This window comes from Lissotriton helveticus, chromosome 6 (genome assembly GCF_964261635.1).
Source record: "Lissotriton helveticus chromosome 6, aLisHel1.1, whole genome shotgun sequence".
Taxonomy (NCBI): Eukaryota; Metazoa; Chordata; class Amphibia; order Caudata; family Salamandridae; genus Lissotriton; species Lissotriton helveticus.
The window spans coordinates 1346012100-1346026573 of NC_136067.1; the positions used below are offsets into that span (position 1 = coordinate 1346012100).

At 52.7% G+C, this 14474-nt stretch overlaps 1 protein-coding gene across 1 annotated transcript in view; it reads left to right on the forward strand.

Annotated features, from left to right (window-relative positions):
* Nucleotides 1-14474, forward strand: part of TRIM67 (tripartite motif containing 67) — a 380811-nt gene that overhangs the window by 262519 nt on the left and 103818 nt on the right. Inside the window, exon 7 of the mRNA XM_078646984.1 lies at nucleotides 12652-12797. Within this exon, the coding sequence (XP_078503110.1) occupies nucleotides 12652-12797 (146 nt within the window). The remainder of the gene's footprint in view (nucleotides 1-12651; nucleotides 12798-14474) is intronic.

Genomic DNA, 14474 nt, shown 5'->3' on the forward strand with positions numbered 1-14474 from the left:
TGATTGAGTTTGTAGACCCGAGTCCCACAAAAACGTGAGCGCACATCTAGACCCCCAGGGCAGGTGCCCCCGGACATCCCAGAGCAGTGTGGCAACATTTCTCGTCAAGAGAGAAATACGGCACTGCCAACCGGGCACCCAAGATGAGTGTGGCACTCGTCTCTCAGTCCATCCAGAACGGCACCGCAGTGCTGTTATAACAGCCAAGCGGACAACTGCTTCCGCTTTATGGGGTCTGTGTAGGAATTTCCTAGTTTCAATTCCATTTGTGTAGAGCGCTATGCAAGTGTGTTGTCAAAACACATCCAGAGCGGTCTCGTTACACAGATATCTAAGAAAAGGGCATTTCTGGAACCTTCGGCGGTGCTACTACACCGGTGGAAAACGTGATCTGTCAGGCATCAACTGTGAGATTAATACTGTATTCCATTATTCAGTTCCCTGTTATCCCACAAGGGGGTAGTATTGCATTTAATAAACGAAACGCCCCCGCTTATCTATCTGCGCCGCGGCTGTTATGTAACTAATGTTATCATTTCGGTTCTTACAGGTGCTAACTTTAACCACTTGCATGCTAATGACAAGGTGAACTCGTCATGAGGCACACTGGATCTGTGCTCATGACAAGGTCAACTCGTCATGTATAATGGGATACACCAAATGTCAGCGTAGGAGGGGAAAAGCCTTAGCAGCCAAGTGGTTAAGGCTCTGACCTCACAGGCTCCACCCGTACTGGTCTGACCGCACAAGCCCTCCACTAACTGGTTCGAAGTTCACTCAGTCTTTTCTCCTTGTAACGTTCATGGCTTGGGGGATTTCATATGTGTCCATTTTACTGGTTCTGACGTTGCTTCTTCTCACCGCATTGGTTGTGACCTCACTTTTTGTGATGTCACTGCCTCTGCTCTTATTGGCTCTCGCTTCCCTGACCACCTGAAGAGCAGCGCGATCAAGCAACAAAAGCTGTTAGTGTAAAGTGGAGTCAGACACAAGAGAAGTAAATTAAGTTCCTTTATTCATGAACAGAAACACTGGTGCAGCAAGAAGAGGGAACCGTTCATTCTTCATCCAGCGCCTAACGTCCAATGCCAGGGATCTAAAATAGAATCACTGACATGGGCAAGGAGCTGGGCGCGGAACATAGAACACATATGCAAAAGTAAACACAACACATCTCCCCCCCCTAACACAAAACAACCAGCACCGCCTCTCCCCTACCTCCTCCACCGCCGAGGATTCCGCAGGAATGACTGCAGAAATGCAACACAAAAAAAAAACGGCTGGAAACGCGATAGTGAATCCCGCCCCTCCCGGACTGGTGACCTGACTCATGGTTGCCATATATTTCAGAGAATACGCTTGCGGCACCGTAAGTCAGGTCACCCAGTCCTCGAGAGGCGGGATTACAGCCGGACAAATCACCCAAACGGGGGCATTGTCCAGTGGCAGGCCTCCGTTCCGTGAGGCCGGCCAATGGAAGAAGGGGCGTGGTTTCCTGCCCCTTCTTGTTTACAAGAAATCTTGCCTGCGGCAGCGAATGCGCTGCAATGCAGGCTTTGACCTAAAAAGGAGCTATAGGGGTAGAAAACAGGTCATCCCCCACTCACAATCTCATTTTTTTTGTAAATATTTTTTTATTGCAGCAAGAGCATATAATCAAACAGCATGTTCCATCGTCTCTCCTTGGTTCGCCTGAGGTGTGTCGCCCCTCCCCCCAGTATTACACAGCCATTCAGCTCACAACCCAGAGGTCGAGCGGCAATAACACGTTGGGAAGAAAAATTTAACAGGGGCGTTCAGTACATGCCCGTAGCCACCAATCGGAGGAGGAATAACATGGCCGCTTTTGGTCCTAACCTTCTCTACTCCCTGTCCCAAAGCCAGGTGAACCTCTTGTCACCCAACCTGAACAAACCCCCTCTCCTCTCCCACAACACCCTCAACCCCAACTACCCCTCCACCCTCGCCCAGGACCACCCCTAATAGCCCTCCCACCCCTAGCCAGACCCCCCTCCCCCCCAGGCGTGCCAGAGTATCGTCCAATCAGAATCTTAATCCTAATCACAGGACCAGATCCGGAACTTAGTACCAGGAGTTATCAGCTATCATTCGTAAGTCCTCACAGTGGAACTCAAAGGTAGGGAAGCAGCAAATCAGGTCTAGACCGTCCCCCCGTCGGACGGGCGCTCCGCCGGAGCCGGACTATGTCCCGGGGAGTCCTCCTCCTCCATGTCCACGAGAGTGAGTCCCAGGACCATCCCCTCCCACGCCCTGGCCCTCTCCAGTGCTGTGTCGTTGCCTGCCCTGAGCGCGGCTCGCAGGCGAACCTCACCCTCACATCTAGCCCACTTATGCAGTTCAGACCTCCAGCGCCCTATCACAGGGCCCCGGGACGCCTTCCATTGGGACGTGATGGCTCGCTTCGCCAGGAGAAGCCCCAAGTCCAGAAACTTGCTAGTGACTTTATTTTTTGAAGTGTGTGGGAACCAGTGTAGTATGCAATGCGCCATGGTGAGTTGCAGGTCCCTTTCCGTCACCTCCCTCAGAACCTCCACTACTTCCTCCCAAAAGGGCCCCAGCTCGGGACACGACCAGAACATATGTTGGAAGTCGGCGGGATCTGCCGGGCAACGTGGGCAGGATGCCGGGTGGGCCGGGAAGTATGTATGCAATTTATCAGGGGTCAGGTAGGCCCTATGCAGGACATAAAAGTGCACCAGCTGGAACCTTGCGTTGCGTGTGCTATTTCGGGCCCCCTCCAGTATTCCCTTCCATGCCTCCTCGGGGATCTCAATCGCCAAATCAGCCTCCCATTTCGCCTTCAAGGCCAGCAGTGGAGCGACAGATTCCGAGACCATGCGACGAGACAGGCACGCGACAGCCTTGACCGTCCCTGTCATCATCACGATGTACTGGCAGCCCAGAGACAATGGTGGCTCCGACATGCCCGTTCTCCAGTGTCTGCGGATCGCCGCCGTTAGGGCCGCATGAAGGAGGAAGTCCCCGCCTGCCAACCCAAAGCGGTCCTGGAGGAGATCAAAGGGTAACATCGCCCCGTTTTCGTACAGGTCACCCATGGATGACAGCCCCTGCTGGTCCCATCCTTCTAGCCCGCGCCACGAGCCCCCATGCGGAAGTGCCCCGCAGAGCCCAAGAGGGATCTCAGGTGCGTACGGAATCGCAATACCACACCTCCGGCGATATCTGTTCCAGCATTTCCGGGCCGTCGCAAACTCCTGTGTGAGGTGGAAATCCCCCATCGGTAGACCCAGTACGATCCGCGACAGCACCTGGACTGGACCCGCCGGTTCTCCCGATCCGTCTGTCCCTCTCCTGGCCCGTGCTACCCATTGCGTCAGCCACTGCAGCTGTGCCGCCAAGTAGTAGAGCTCGTAGTCCGGCAGTGCCAGCCCGCCATCTGCTCTAGGGCGGAGAAGTGTGGCGTGAGCCACCCTGCGCCTGCCTGCCCCCCACAAAAAGCCGATGACCATCGATCGCAGTTGCCGAAAGTAGCTCGCCGGGATCCAGATCGGGAGGGTCCCGAAGAAGTAGAGCAATCGTGGTAAGGTCACCATCTTGAGCAGCGCCACCCTCCCCATGAGTGATAGCGGGAGCGTGCCCCAAAAGTCGAAGTTCCCTTTAGCATGCCTGATCGCCGACCCGATATTCCCCTCAAGGATATCGGCCCTGTCGTGGAAGATCGTGGTGCCAAGGTATCGTAGGCCTCTCTCCACCCAAGTCACGCCCTCCGTTTCCTGCGGGCACTCTCCCCGCGGGCGGGTCGGAAATAGGTGGGATTTCGCCCAGTTCACACGAAGACCGGAGACACTGCTCAGCGACTGCAGGAGAGTCTTAGCACCACGCAGAGAGTTCGCCGAGTCCGCCAGGAACATCAGCAGATCATCTGCTTATAACGCTATGTGGTGGACTTGGCCATAGACGTCCAGTCCCTGATACGCCCGGCCCAGCCGGGCTCGTGCTGCAAGGGGTTCGACAGCCAAGGCAAATAGTAAGGGGGAAAGAGGGCATCCCTGACGGGTGCCCCTGCCCACCCTGCACATCTCAGAGATAACCCTCCCTGACCTGACTCTCGCCGTCGCTTCTTGGTAGAGCAGTCTCGTCCAACCTACGAAGCCTTCCCCAAGGCCCAACGCTCGTAATACATGGAATAAGTAAGGCCATTCCAAGCTGTCAAACGCCTTCTCCATATCGACAGCGAACACCACCGCCTCGTCACCATCATAAGTGTCGGCCTCCAGTATATGTAAGAGTCGCCGCACATTAAGCGCCGTATTGCGGGCCGGGATGAAACCCGACTGGTCCGCATGCACCAGTTTGGACATGTGAGGGAGCAAACGCGCCGCCAAGATCTTGCTCAGGATCTTGTAATCCAGGTTAAGCATGGACAGTGGGCGGTATGCCGATCTGTCCCATGGTTCCTTGCCCGGCTTCAGAAGGGGGACAATCAACGCCTCCCTCGTGGTCTCGGGTAGACAGCCCAATCGCCTCGACTCATTGTACAGCCACGTCAGTCGGGGCGCAAGGAGGTCCACGTAGGTGAGATAGAATTCCGCAGGGAATCCATCCGTGCCCGGCGTCTTATTCCTTGCCATACTCTTAATGGCAACCCGTACCTCTCTTTCCACGATCTTGTCCCCGATCCGTTTCGCATCCTCCTCACCTAGGACCGGCAGGTCCAGATCCTCCAGAAAGGTCTGGAACTCCACCAACGAAGGGAGGACCCTGCTGCGGTATAGTTCAGTATAGTAGTCGTAGAACAACGCGTTGATCCCCTGCTGATCGAATCTCGCCGCTCCCGTGTGGTCTCGGAGCTCAAGGATGACCGAGCCCCGGCGGGCCGGGTTGGCCAGCCAGGCCAGGAGGGCCCCCGATTTGTCGCGTTCCGAGTGCGCTCGTGTGAGGTAGGCTTTGTAGTCAAAGCACCGGAGGCGCTCCACCGCCGCCGCCACCGCCTCTCGCGCCCCCAGCAGGTCTCCGTGAGTGTCCGGCCGCTCAGGCCTTTCCCTCTCCAGCCTCCGCAGGGTCTCGTCCTCCTTCCCAATTTCGTCCAGAAGCGTTTTCCGCACTCCCGACGCCGTTGCTATGCATTGGCCTCGCAACACCGATTTGAACGCGTCCCATTCCGTTACAGCTGAACCCGCCGTGCCCGCATTCACCTGAAAATAGCCCTCTATGCCTGACGCAATTGTGGTCCGGAAGAGCTGGTCATCCAGCGCCTCAGGACGTAGTTTCCAAGCCGGGATCCTCGGGCGAAACTGCGACCAGCGCAGCCGCACGAGGAGGGGGTTATGGTCCGAGATCGAGCGTGTGAGATACTCACTGTGGTTCACTTCCGCGTGCACGTCCTGGGAGCTCAGGAAGGCGTCAATGCGGACGTGTAGCTCGTGAATGCCGGAGAAGAATGAGTAGTCCCTGTCTAGTGGGTGGTTAGCCCTCCAAGAGTCAACCAGACCCCACTGTCGTTGCCAGGCGGAGCGCGCAAGTGCAAGTCTACCAGCTGGTGCAATCTTTAGGGGGGGTGGGACCTGTCCAGGGTAACGTCGGCCACGCTGTTAAAATCGCCGCCCAGGAGCAAGGGCTCCATTAAGAACTGAGCCAGTTTGTGGGACAAAAGGGAGAGGAAAGCAGGTTGGTCTACATTCGGGGCGTACAAACAACCCAGGTTAAGGTCCCTCCCGTCCAGCTTGCCCCGCACCATTACGTATCTCCCTTCCGGGTCAATTACCTGTTGCGTGCACAGGAAGGGTACCCCCGCCCGTACCCAAATGGCCACCCCCCGAGCATAGGCAGAGTAGCCAGTGTGAAAGACCTGTCCCCTCCAACGCCGCTGCAGAGCCCTCCCCTCCTTATCCAGCAGATGTGTTTCTTGAAGGAAGGCGATGTGAATGCCCCGCCTGACCAGATAGGAGTGAATTTTATGACGCCTATGCATCGAGTGCATCCCTCTGACGTTCCATGTGAGACATTTGTAGCCTAAGTCGGATCCCATGGCAGAGACCACCATATCTCCATCCCCCTCTCAGCCACCCCTCCAGCACGCCTAGGCCTCCCCCTTGTCCCCCCCCCAACTTGTACTATCAACCTACCCCAACTCCCACTCCCCCGGACAGATAACCAACATGGAAACCCCATCCAAACACAGTTAGCAAAAAAGCGTATCATTACAAAATAGGGTTGGAGTGGCGGCAATGCCGGCTCCAGACAGGCCCGAAGTCCCCCGCCCCCGCCCCACTACCCCCAGCAACCAACAGGAGATGTCCCCCGACTCTCCCCGTCCCCAAGGTCTCAGTAAGAAGTCCCAGTGGGCAGCCGCACCCCACAGCATAGCGTCCTGAAGCGGCCCTCCTCCGCCCACATATCCCGGTACCTTACTCATGTGATCGATGTCCCGCGAACCATCTCAGTCCAGGATACCATCCGCAGTCTGGGGAGTCACAACCGGCAGGTCTGTCTCGGACAACTCATGCCCACTGCTGGAGCCAGGGCTGGGAGCACTGGCCTTCGACTGCTCCGAAGCACTACTGGAAGGGCTGGCGTCCCCCTGGCTAATGGTCGCCACTGCCTGCACCGCCTTGGCGCGTTCCTGTTGCCAGTCCGATGGGGAGCCAGGTCGTCCCGCCGGCGGCGTCTCCGACGCGTGTCTCCTGGGGGGGGTCCTCGTAGCGCGGTCCTCTGCCGACGCCCCTCTTGAATCCAGCCAGCTCCAAGCCTCCTGTGGTGTCAGGAAAAAGTGGGTGCGCTCTCCTGCGACCACCCGCAGCCGCGCCGGGAACATCATAGCGTAGGGCAGCTGTAGCGACCTCAGTTTCCTCTTGACCGCCAGGAAGGAGGCCCGCTGCTTTTGCACCTCTCTGGTGAAGTCCGGAAAGATCATGATCCGACTGTTGTCGATGCTCAGGTCCGGGATGTCTCTCACTCTCCGCAGGATATGGTCTCTGTCCCTGAAGTGCAGAAGACGCAGTACGATCGGTCGCGGAGGCGCCCCCGGTTTGGGAGGACGCGCAGGGACTCTATGAGCCCGTTCAATGGCAAAGAACGACGAAAGTCCCTCCGGGGCCACCTCTGAGCGTAGCCAGCCCTCCAGGTAGGTGACCGCGTCTCGCCCCTCGGCTTTTTCGGGGACCCCCACAAGGCGAAGATTATTGCGCCGAGAGCGCCCTTCACTGTCCTCAGCTCGGAGCTCCAGCACTCGTACCTTCTGCGCCATTTCCGCCAGGGTCGTCTTTAGCTCCGCCACGTCTCCTGGCAAACTTTTCAGGGTACCCTCGGTCGTCGCTACCCGCTCCTTCAGCTTTTTGTGGTCGTCCCTTAGCAGAGACAGGTCCGACCCAATGGTGTCCATGCGTTTCTCAAGGGCCTCCCGCGACGCCACTATCGCCTGCATTATGTCCCCCAGGGAGGGGTCCCGCGGGCGGGATGGACTCCCGGCCCCCGCCCCCGGCGGGACTTCGTCCTCTGGGTGCCCCGGGTCGTCCAGCTTCAGTGCCTCGAAGCCCTTCTTCCTGCTGCCGCGTGTCATCCTGGCGGGCAGTTAGTGTCGCGTGCCTCTTCCAGACCCTGGTCCGCCCCACGACCTTCGCCCACTCCGATCTCTGGGCCCTCGCCCCGTGGGGACCAGTCCGTGCAGTAACCCAAGTGCTGGGGCTCGCTCCACCAGGGTTGTGGGGCACAATAGTCCCGGGTCAGGGCACCTGACGAGGTTCCCGCGTCGAGATTGCTCAGGCCGGATGTGCACCTACGGGCCCCAGTGCTAATGCGGCGCACTGGTCTCGGGCGCCCCCGGGCAGGTAGACGCTCTCTCCCGCCAATGCGTCGCAGGGGCGGGCAGCCAGCCTCTCACCCCCTGCAATCTTTTCTGTCGACACTCCTGAGCTGTACACCCCCCCTGCGGTGTGGGTCCCTCAGGAGTCCCCTCAGTAGGGCGGACCAGGTGCTCTGCGCCGACCCCGAGTCCCTCACGGACCCAGAGACTCCGCAGTCAGTTCTTCAAGCCGGTCTTCGTGTCCCGGCCGGCGCCATCTTAGGGTCAGGCAGTGAGGTCGTCCTCTGCCCCGCAGCTCCGTGCGCGAGGATGTCCGCCAGCTCTCCTCACCTCCGTTTGCGTTCCGGAGGCAACTTCGGTAGACCCCAGCCACCACAGCATTAGGGGAGCTCTCCCCCGCCTCGTAGGCTCCGGCGCCAGGCACGTCGTTACAGGACGGCGGCCGCCATCTTAGGCGCTCCCATCGCCGGGTGCCGTGCCCACCGCTCTGAGTGCGGCAGGGGTAGTTGCAGAGGCCCCCAGACCCCCAAAGTCTCACTGCGCGTCCCTGATGCTCTCTTGAGCACTCGTGGGGGGACGGAGCGCGAGTCGGGGCTCAGGATATGTGGCGGTGTGAGGCGGGCACGGAGGAGCTCCGGAGTCCCGCTTCCACCTACATCGGCGCCTAAACCACGCCCCCTCACCCCACTCACAATCTCATACACAACAATGGACCTGTTCACACGGTGAGTCTCCTCCTCAGATGTATGTATGTATGTATTTATTGCTTGTTAAGCGCAACTGTCACCCAAAGGGCATCCTGGCGCTGAGACCGATCCAAACATCTGTTAGGTAGGCTACATTACTCTTGGAAACAAGTGGGTCTTAAGGTCCCTTTTAAACGTGGGCAGGTCGTGGCTACTCCTCAGTGCCAGAGGTAGAGTATTCCACAACGTGGCGGCCGTAAAGCTAAAGGCACGTCCGCCCATCCTCACTCTGTTTATCCTGGGGACCCTTACCAGGAACGCCGAGGAGGATCTCAAAGGTCTGGCGGCCTGATACCAGGAAAAAAGATTCTGAAGGGGTATTGGTCCTAGTCCGTGCAGGGCCCTAAAAACAAGACATAGAGCTTTAAATGCAATTCTCTGCTGGACCGGTAGCCAATGAAGGTCGGCCAGAGCTGCCGATGAAGAGGTAGATCGCGATCGAGACAGGGCCAGTTTAGCGGCCATGTTCTGGATCCTTTGGAGTTTAAGGACCAGAGTCTTTGGGGCTCCCAGAAGTAGTGCGTTACAGTAGTCTAACCTACTGAGGATGGAACTACGCACTACCTCTGCTCTGGATCCCCGAGGAAGAAGTGGCAAGATTTTCCGAAGGGCACGGAGCAGGCCCATACATGTCGCTGCCGTCCTATTTACAGAGGCATCGAGCTGCAAATTGGGTTCGAACAGGACTCCCAAATTACGAGCTGATTCTGCAGCCTCCACCGAACCCGGGATAGAAGTTGGCCAAAAATCAACCGGTAGTGTGCGAGAAATTCGGTCCAAGGAGCAGTAAAGTACCTCCGTTTTCGACCCATTGAATTGCAATGAATTGGCTCGCAGCCATGCTGCTGTTGCCGACATACAGCGGTGAAAGGCGTCCCTTGAAATTATCTCCGATCCCTCAAATGAAAAAATCAACTGAGTGTCATCGGCATAATTGATGACTGATATGCCGAATGACTTTATCAGTGCTACGAAGGGACGGAGATATATATTAAATAGGATCGGGCTAATCGCCGACCCTTGGGGACTCCTTGATTCACCTGCCGAGTGGCTGATCGAAATGGTGGTAATGCCACGGCTTGTTGTCTGTTGTCCAGATAAGAAGCGAGCCAGTCTAGGGCCAGACCACTCACTCCCATACTCCGAAGACGGCCAAGTAGTACTTCATGGTCTACCGTGTCGAACGCGGCCGACATGTCAAGTAGCACCAAAAATGCAGACTTGCCCGTGTCGACTCGCGTTCGTAGATCATCCAGCACGGTGACCAAGGCAGTCTCGGTGCCATGAGCCGGTCTGAAGCCAAATTGAACAGCATCCAGACAGAGATTTGTTTCCAGGAAGTTGGATAAAGCTCTTGTGACCCATCTCTCAAGAATTTTTATCGCGAATGGTAATAGCGAAATCGGCCTGTAATTGGCCGAACAGAGAGGGTCCAGAGAAGCCTTTTTCAACAAAGGTGTTACAATTGCCATCTTCCAACTGTCTGGGACTGTCGCTGTAGTCAATGATTGGCAACAGATGGAGTGCAGTGGAGGAAATAGCTCATCTTGAAAGGCCTTCCAGATCTTATGAGGCATTGGATCAAGTGGTGACCCTGAGGATACGCCATTGGCCAGGATACCAAATTCCTCTAAAGAGGGAACAGGGAAGCAGGACAGCTGAGGCAGATCTTCCTCGCTATTAGCCCACTCAGGTCCCGAATTGTCGGAAGTCTCCGAAAGAGATCCTCACCTAGATTCTATATTATCTACAGGGGCAGCAGTTAGGATTATACGGTCTATGCTTTCCGGATCTGGGTCACCACTTTAAAACACAATCTAAAATTCAAACTGTTGCGTTGATTCCAACTAATGTCACCCCCACACTCTCCCTCCCCTAGTGTGAAGAAAATACTTCTAGTGAGTGAAAGGAGATGCAGAAAGAAAAAATGTGTGAAAGGGCTGGTGGTGCCTCACGGAACTAACACCATGGGTGTAAGCAGGAAGGTACTCGCCAAAAAAGGCATTTTGATGCCAGCTGGCTTGGTTTTTTAAGAGACTGATATATTGCCTTGTGACTCTTCGGTGGTTGCTTATAGAATGAATGCCTCTTCTTTACTATATTGATTGTCCTCATAAAATGTTAAAACCTGACAATATTTTTACCTTCTTTGATGAAGGCATCCAGTCGTAAATACCCTGAATGAAAATCCAGTGGTTGTCATTAACATTTTTTAAATGTGGATCCACTCCTGCCCAAAGTGAAGGATGACTCCCAGATCCAGATCTAAAAAGGAGGGGTGGCTTTACAGCATGCACATTGATACTTTTCATGTTCAATTGAACATGAAATGGTCAAAGAGTGGACTATCAGACCAAGACAAAACATCAATATTCTTTTGAATGCTAGAAATGAGGGAGTGACTGCCCCTGCCCACTCCTTTAAGAGAGAGAACAGGCAATCCACTGTACAAATGGAACACACTCAACTTCTGCATTTCCCTCCTGCCATGTCCAAGAACACATTCACTGTGGCTTATGAGAGAATAGACACTGTCACTCGCTCCCAGCAAGTAACAGTGCTGATGTATACATGCCACTGTTCCTTGTGTGTGACAGACACACAGAGAACAAAAACCTGCATGTCTTGAATAGACCACTACAGTCCATGCTCGCAGCTTCATCAATACCAGCTGCGCTGCATACACAGGCCCTATCTGAGGGATATGCAGCTGTTGCCAATGGAGGTCCATACAAGACCACCGTAAGGAAAAGGCTTGTGACTCACCGAATAATGGACGACATCCAGGTTCTGCTATACTCAGCAACTGACAATTACCTTAGTCCAGCAAACAAAGCAATACCTCTGATGAGGATTTCATTCCAGTTTTCATGGTTGTCATATAAGGGGTGTTTCAATGCAATACAGCTGATAAAGGACCTCTTGTCATCAAAAAGAAGCGAAGAGGCCTCTAAACAGCTTCTACCAGGAAAGTAAGTTCTTTATTCATCAGTTACATTAAGTGACATGGTTATAGTACAGAGTCTCTCAATCACTTGTAATATACGACATGATAAAAGTATCACAACTGCCACATCAGCACATCCACTGCATCGCATGGTAAGTCTAGGTAAGTAGATATGATGTAATAGTAAATTTATAATAAACCTGCACCAAAGAAGTAGGAGGAGTAGCGGATGCCATATTTTGGAGGTCGTGATTGTTGATCTTGGTATGCATTATTCACATGCACTTCCATGGAATGCTTCAATAAGAAAAAAGCTGTTTTTTTAAAAGCAAGCAGTGGATGCATGGAAACCAGTCTTTCAGAGATATAATAAAGCAGCTATACTCCAATGGAGGGACAAACACAAGATTGACAAGCTGGGACACAAATGAGAAGCAGGTATTTGAGAGTGACAGTAAAGTGAACCAATGGTAAGCAATGGATAGGCTGCAAGCCCATTTATGTACTTGGTAAGCCCAAAATATGTCTTTTTCATCCAGAGAGCATGGTAGCCACTACCTAAAATGGAAAGGATTAGCAAGTCACTACATATACTAACTGGTACAGTTCTATGAGAATGTTTTTCTTCTATGTTACTAAACTAGATGTGCCCTGTCCTTTATGAGTTCCTGTTCAAGTATGACTGTCTTTTAAACAGCAACATAATGGCTCGAAGATCCTCTTGCTGAGGTCTAAGAACTAGTTATAGACCACATTGTTACTGATATGTTATTGATGTGTTGTCAATAGTTATTGATAGGTTTTTGTTAAAGAACCAGTGTAATAAAAAAGACCTTTACTTTACAGCTTCTAATTTATCATAATTTTCACAATGCATTTTGATGAAGGACAAAAGCTTCAAAAGGTTAAAGTTATGTGGTTACACATTACTGGAACAATGCTTCCACCAAGTTTGGTATCAGCATTGTTGAAGTTGTCCATGAAAATAAGTATGCTCCTTAGGCTGCTATACTTTCATGTCCCATGAACAAACTTCCTTCCTTCTCTATGTAGTGAAGAGGCCTGCTCTCATGAGAAAGGCCAAGGTTAGTATGGTGGGACATAATACATTGGCTGATGACAGCGTGATGGGTGAGAACAGCATTACACTAATCTGTACACAGTTCCTGTTACAGTGCCCCCTGTACCGCTACTGCAACTTGAAAAATGCTGCACCAGAAACAACAGTGTGACGCTGGCGTGGAGGATGCCGCCGTTTACCCAGAATCCCGTCGAAGGCTTTATCCTAGAACTTGATGATGGAAATGGAGGCCAATTTAGAGTAAGAACCGCATGCCATTTTTGTTATGTTTTTGTTACACATGATGTCTTTGAAAAGTAGGTAAATGAAGAAGGCACACACAGCAAACAGTGAGTAAAGGTTGAATCATCTCAGCCACAAACTGGAACTGCCACAACAGTCTTCCTATAGAACTCTCACAGCTTAACTCGGTCCGTGCTCAGGATGGCTCCCGGTGTCATGAGTCACGGTAGTTATACGCTCATGACTGCCAGGAGCCATCCAAACGCTGCAGCTCTGCCCACACGCTATTAATTCCCCGCCTGTGGGGGCGAATTAATCAGTGGGCGGAGTTCGGACGACTCCCGACCGTCATGAGCACACGTCTACTGTGACCCATGACGGCCAGGAGCCGTCCTGAGCACCGCGGCACCTCTCCCACACACACCCCCTCGCACTGTGAAAAAATTAACCCCGCAGCAGAGGGGCTAATTCACAAAGTTCTAGAATACAAGTGACAAGCCCAGCATAGACACACTTCTTCCTCAAAGTGAAACTCAGTAATCCTTGAAATACAAGAGTGTTTTTTTATTCTTATTGCCACCCTGTGAAGTGGTCACATGATCGAGGAAGCCTTTGCCTACATCAGTTGTCTGACCATGTACCGAAGTGTCAGACTCAGAATCAACACCTGCATCAGAACACATCCCAAGCTTCTCAGTGCTAACCCAGCTTATTGAAAGCATGACTAAGATTCCATATGCGACCATCACTGGTCTTGAGCATTGTTGAAAATCTATACCTCTTTTTTATTGTTGCTGAATTTATACAATTTCTGCTGCCCTAACAGGAGCCTGCATCCTTACAAAACCACCAACCTTAACATCTGACCTTGCCAGATGTTTTCTGACATCAAAATAATGCTTTCAACTTTCCATCTTACGATTTTCCTTCAACCTCAATTCATCTTCCACAAAATCATCCACCCACCCTTTATTCCAGACCATACATCCTGGCACTAGCTTTGAATGGAGTTTCCTTCCACGAAACAACTCCAAAAGTGTTTTACCTGTGGTGGAGTGGGGAGCTAACTAATTTGCAACTCGGCACTCTTGAATTATTTTCTTCCAGTTGTCACCATTCGAGCTAGTAATCCTCCTCTTGCCGTCCACATCCTTCCAGGCCTCCAGTAGTCATCACACCAACATTCTTTAGTCTTAACAATCCCCAGGTGTCCCACGTGAGTGATGTCCACAATGCACTTCCATAATTCTTCTGGCACATAAATGCCATTCTTCTGAACAACAAATCATTGCAAATAGATAACTTATCTTTCACCTCAAAATAAGTATGCAACTCTCGGTGCAACATCCTCTTTTCTGGCAAGTCACTGGGAAAAAAACACAACACTCCACTAGAACTAGTTCATGGTTGAAACTCTTTCCACTCCTTTTCAATGACTGCTCTATGAATAACAACACACACAGTCTCACTATTCCAAACCTCCCTTTCACCATAGTCCAATACACTTTTCCGTGTTTTCATCTTGACTGGTCTTGATAAAAAGTTGGAAACACAATTAATGGCACCTGGAATGTATTCAACACTGAAGGTATACTCTTGAAGCACTACAATCTACTAGCATATGTCAACAGTGACAGAATCCAGACCTTTTTGGTGAGTATTTCTTTAAGCGTTTTATGATCTGACCTCCTGGTA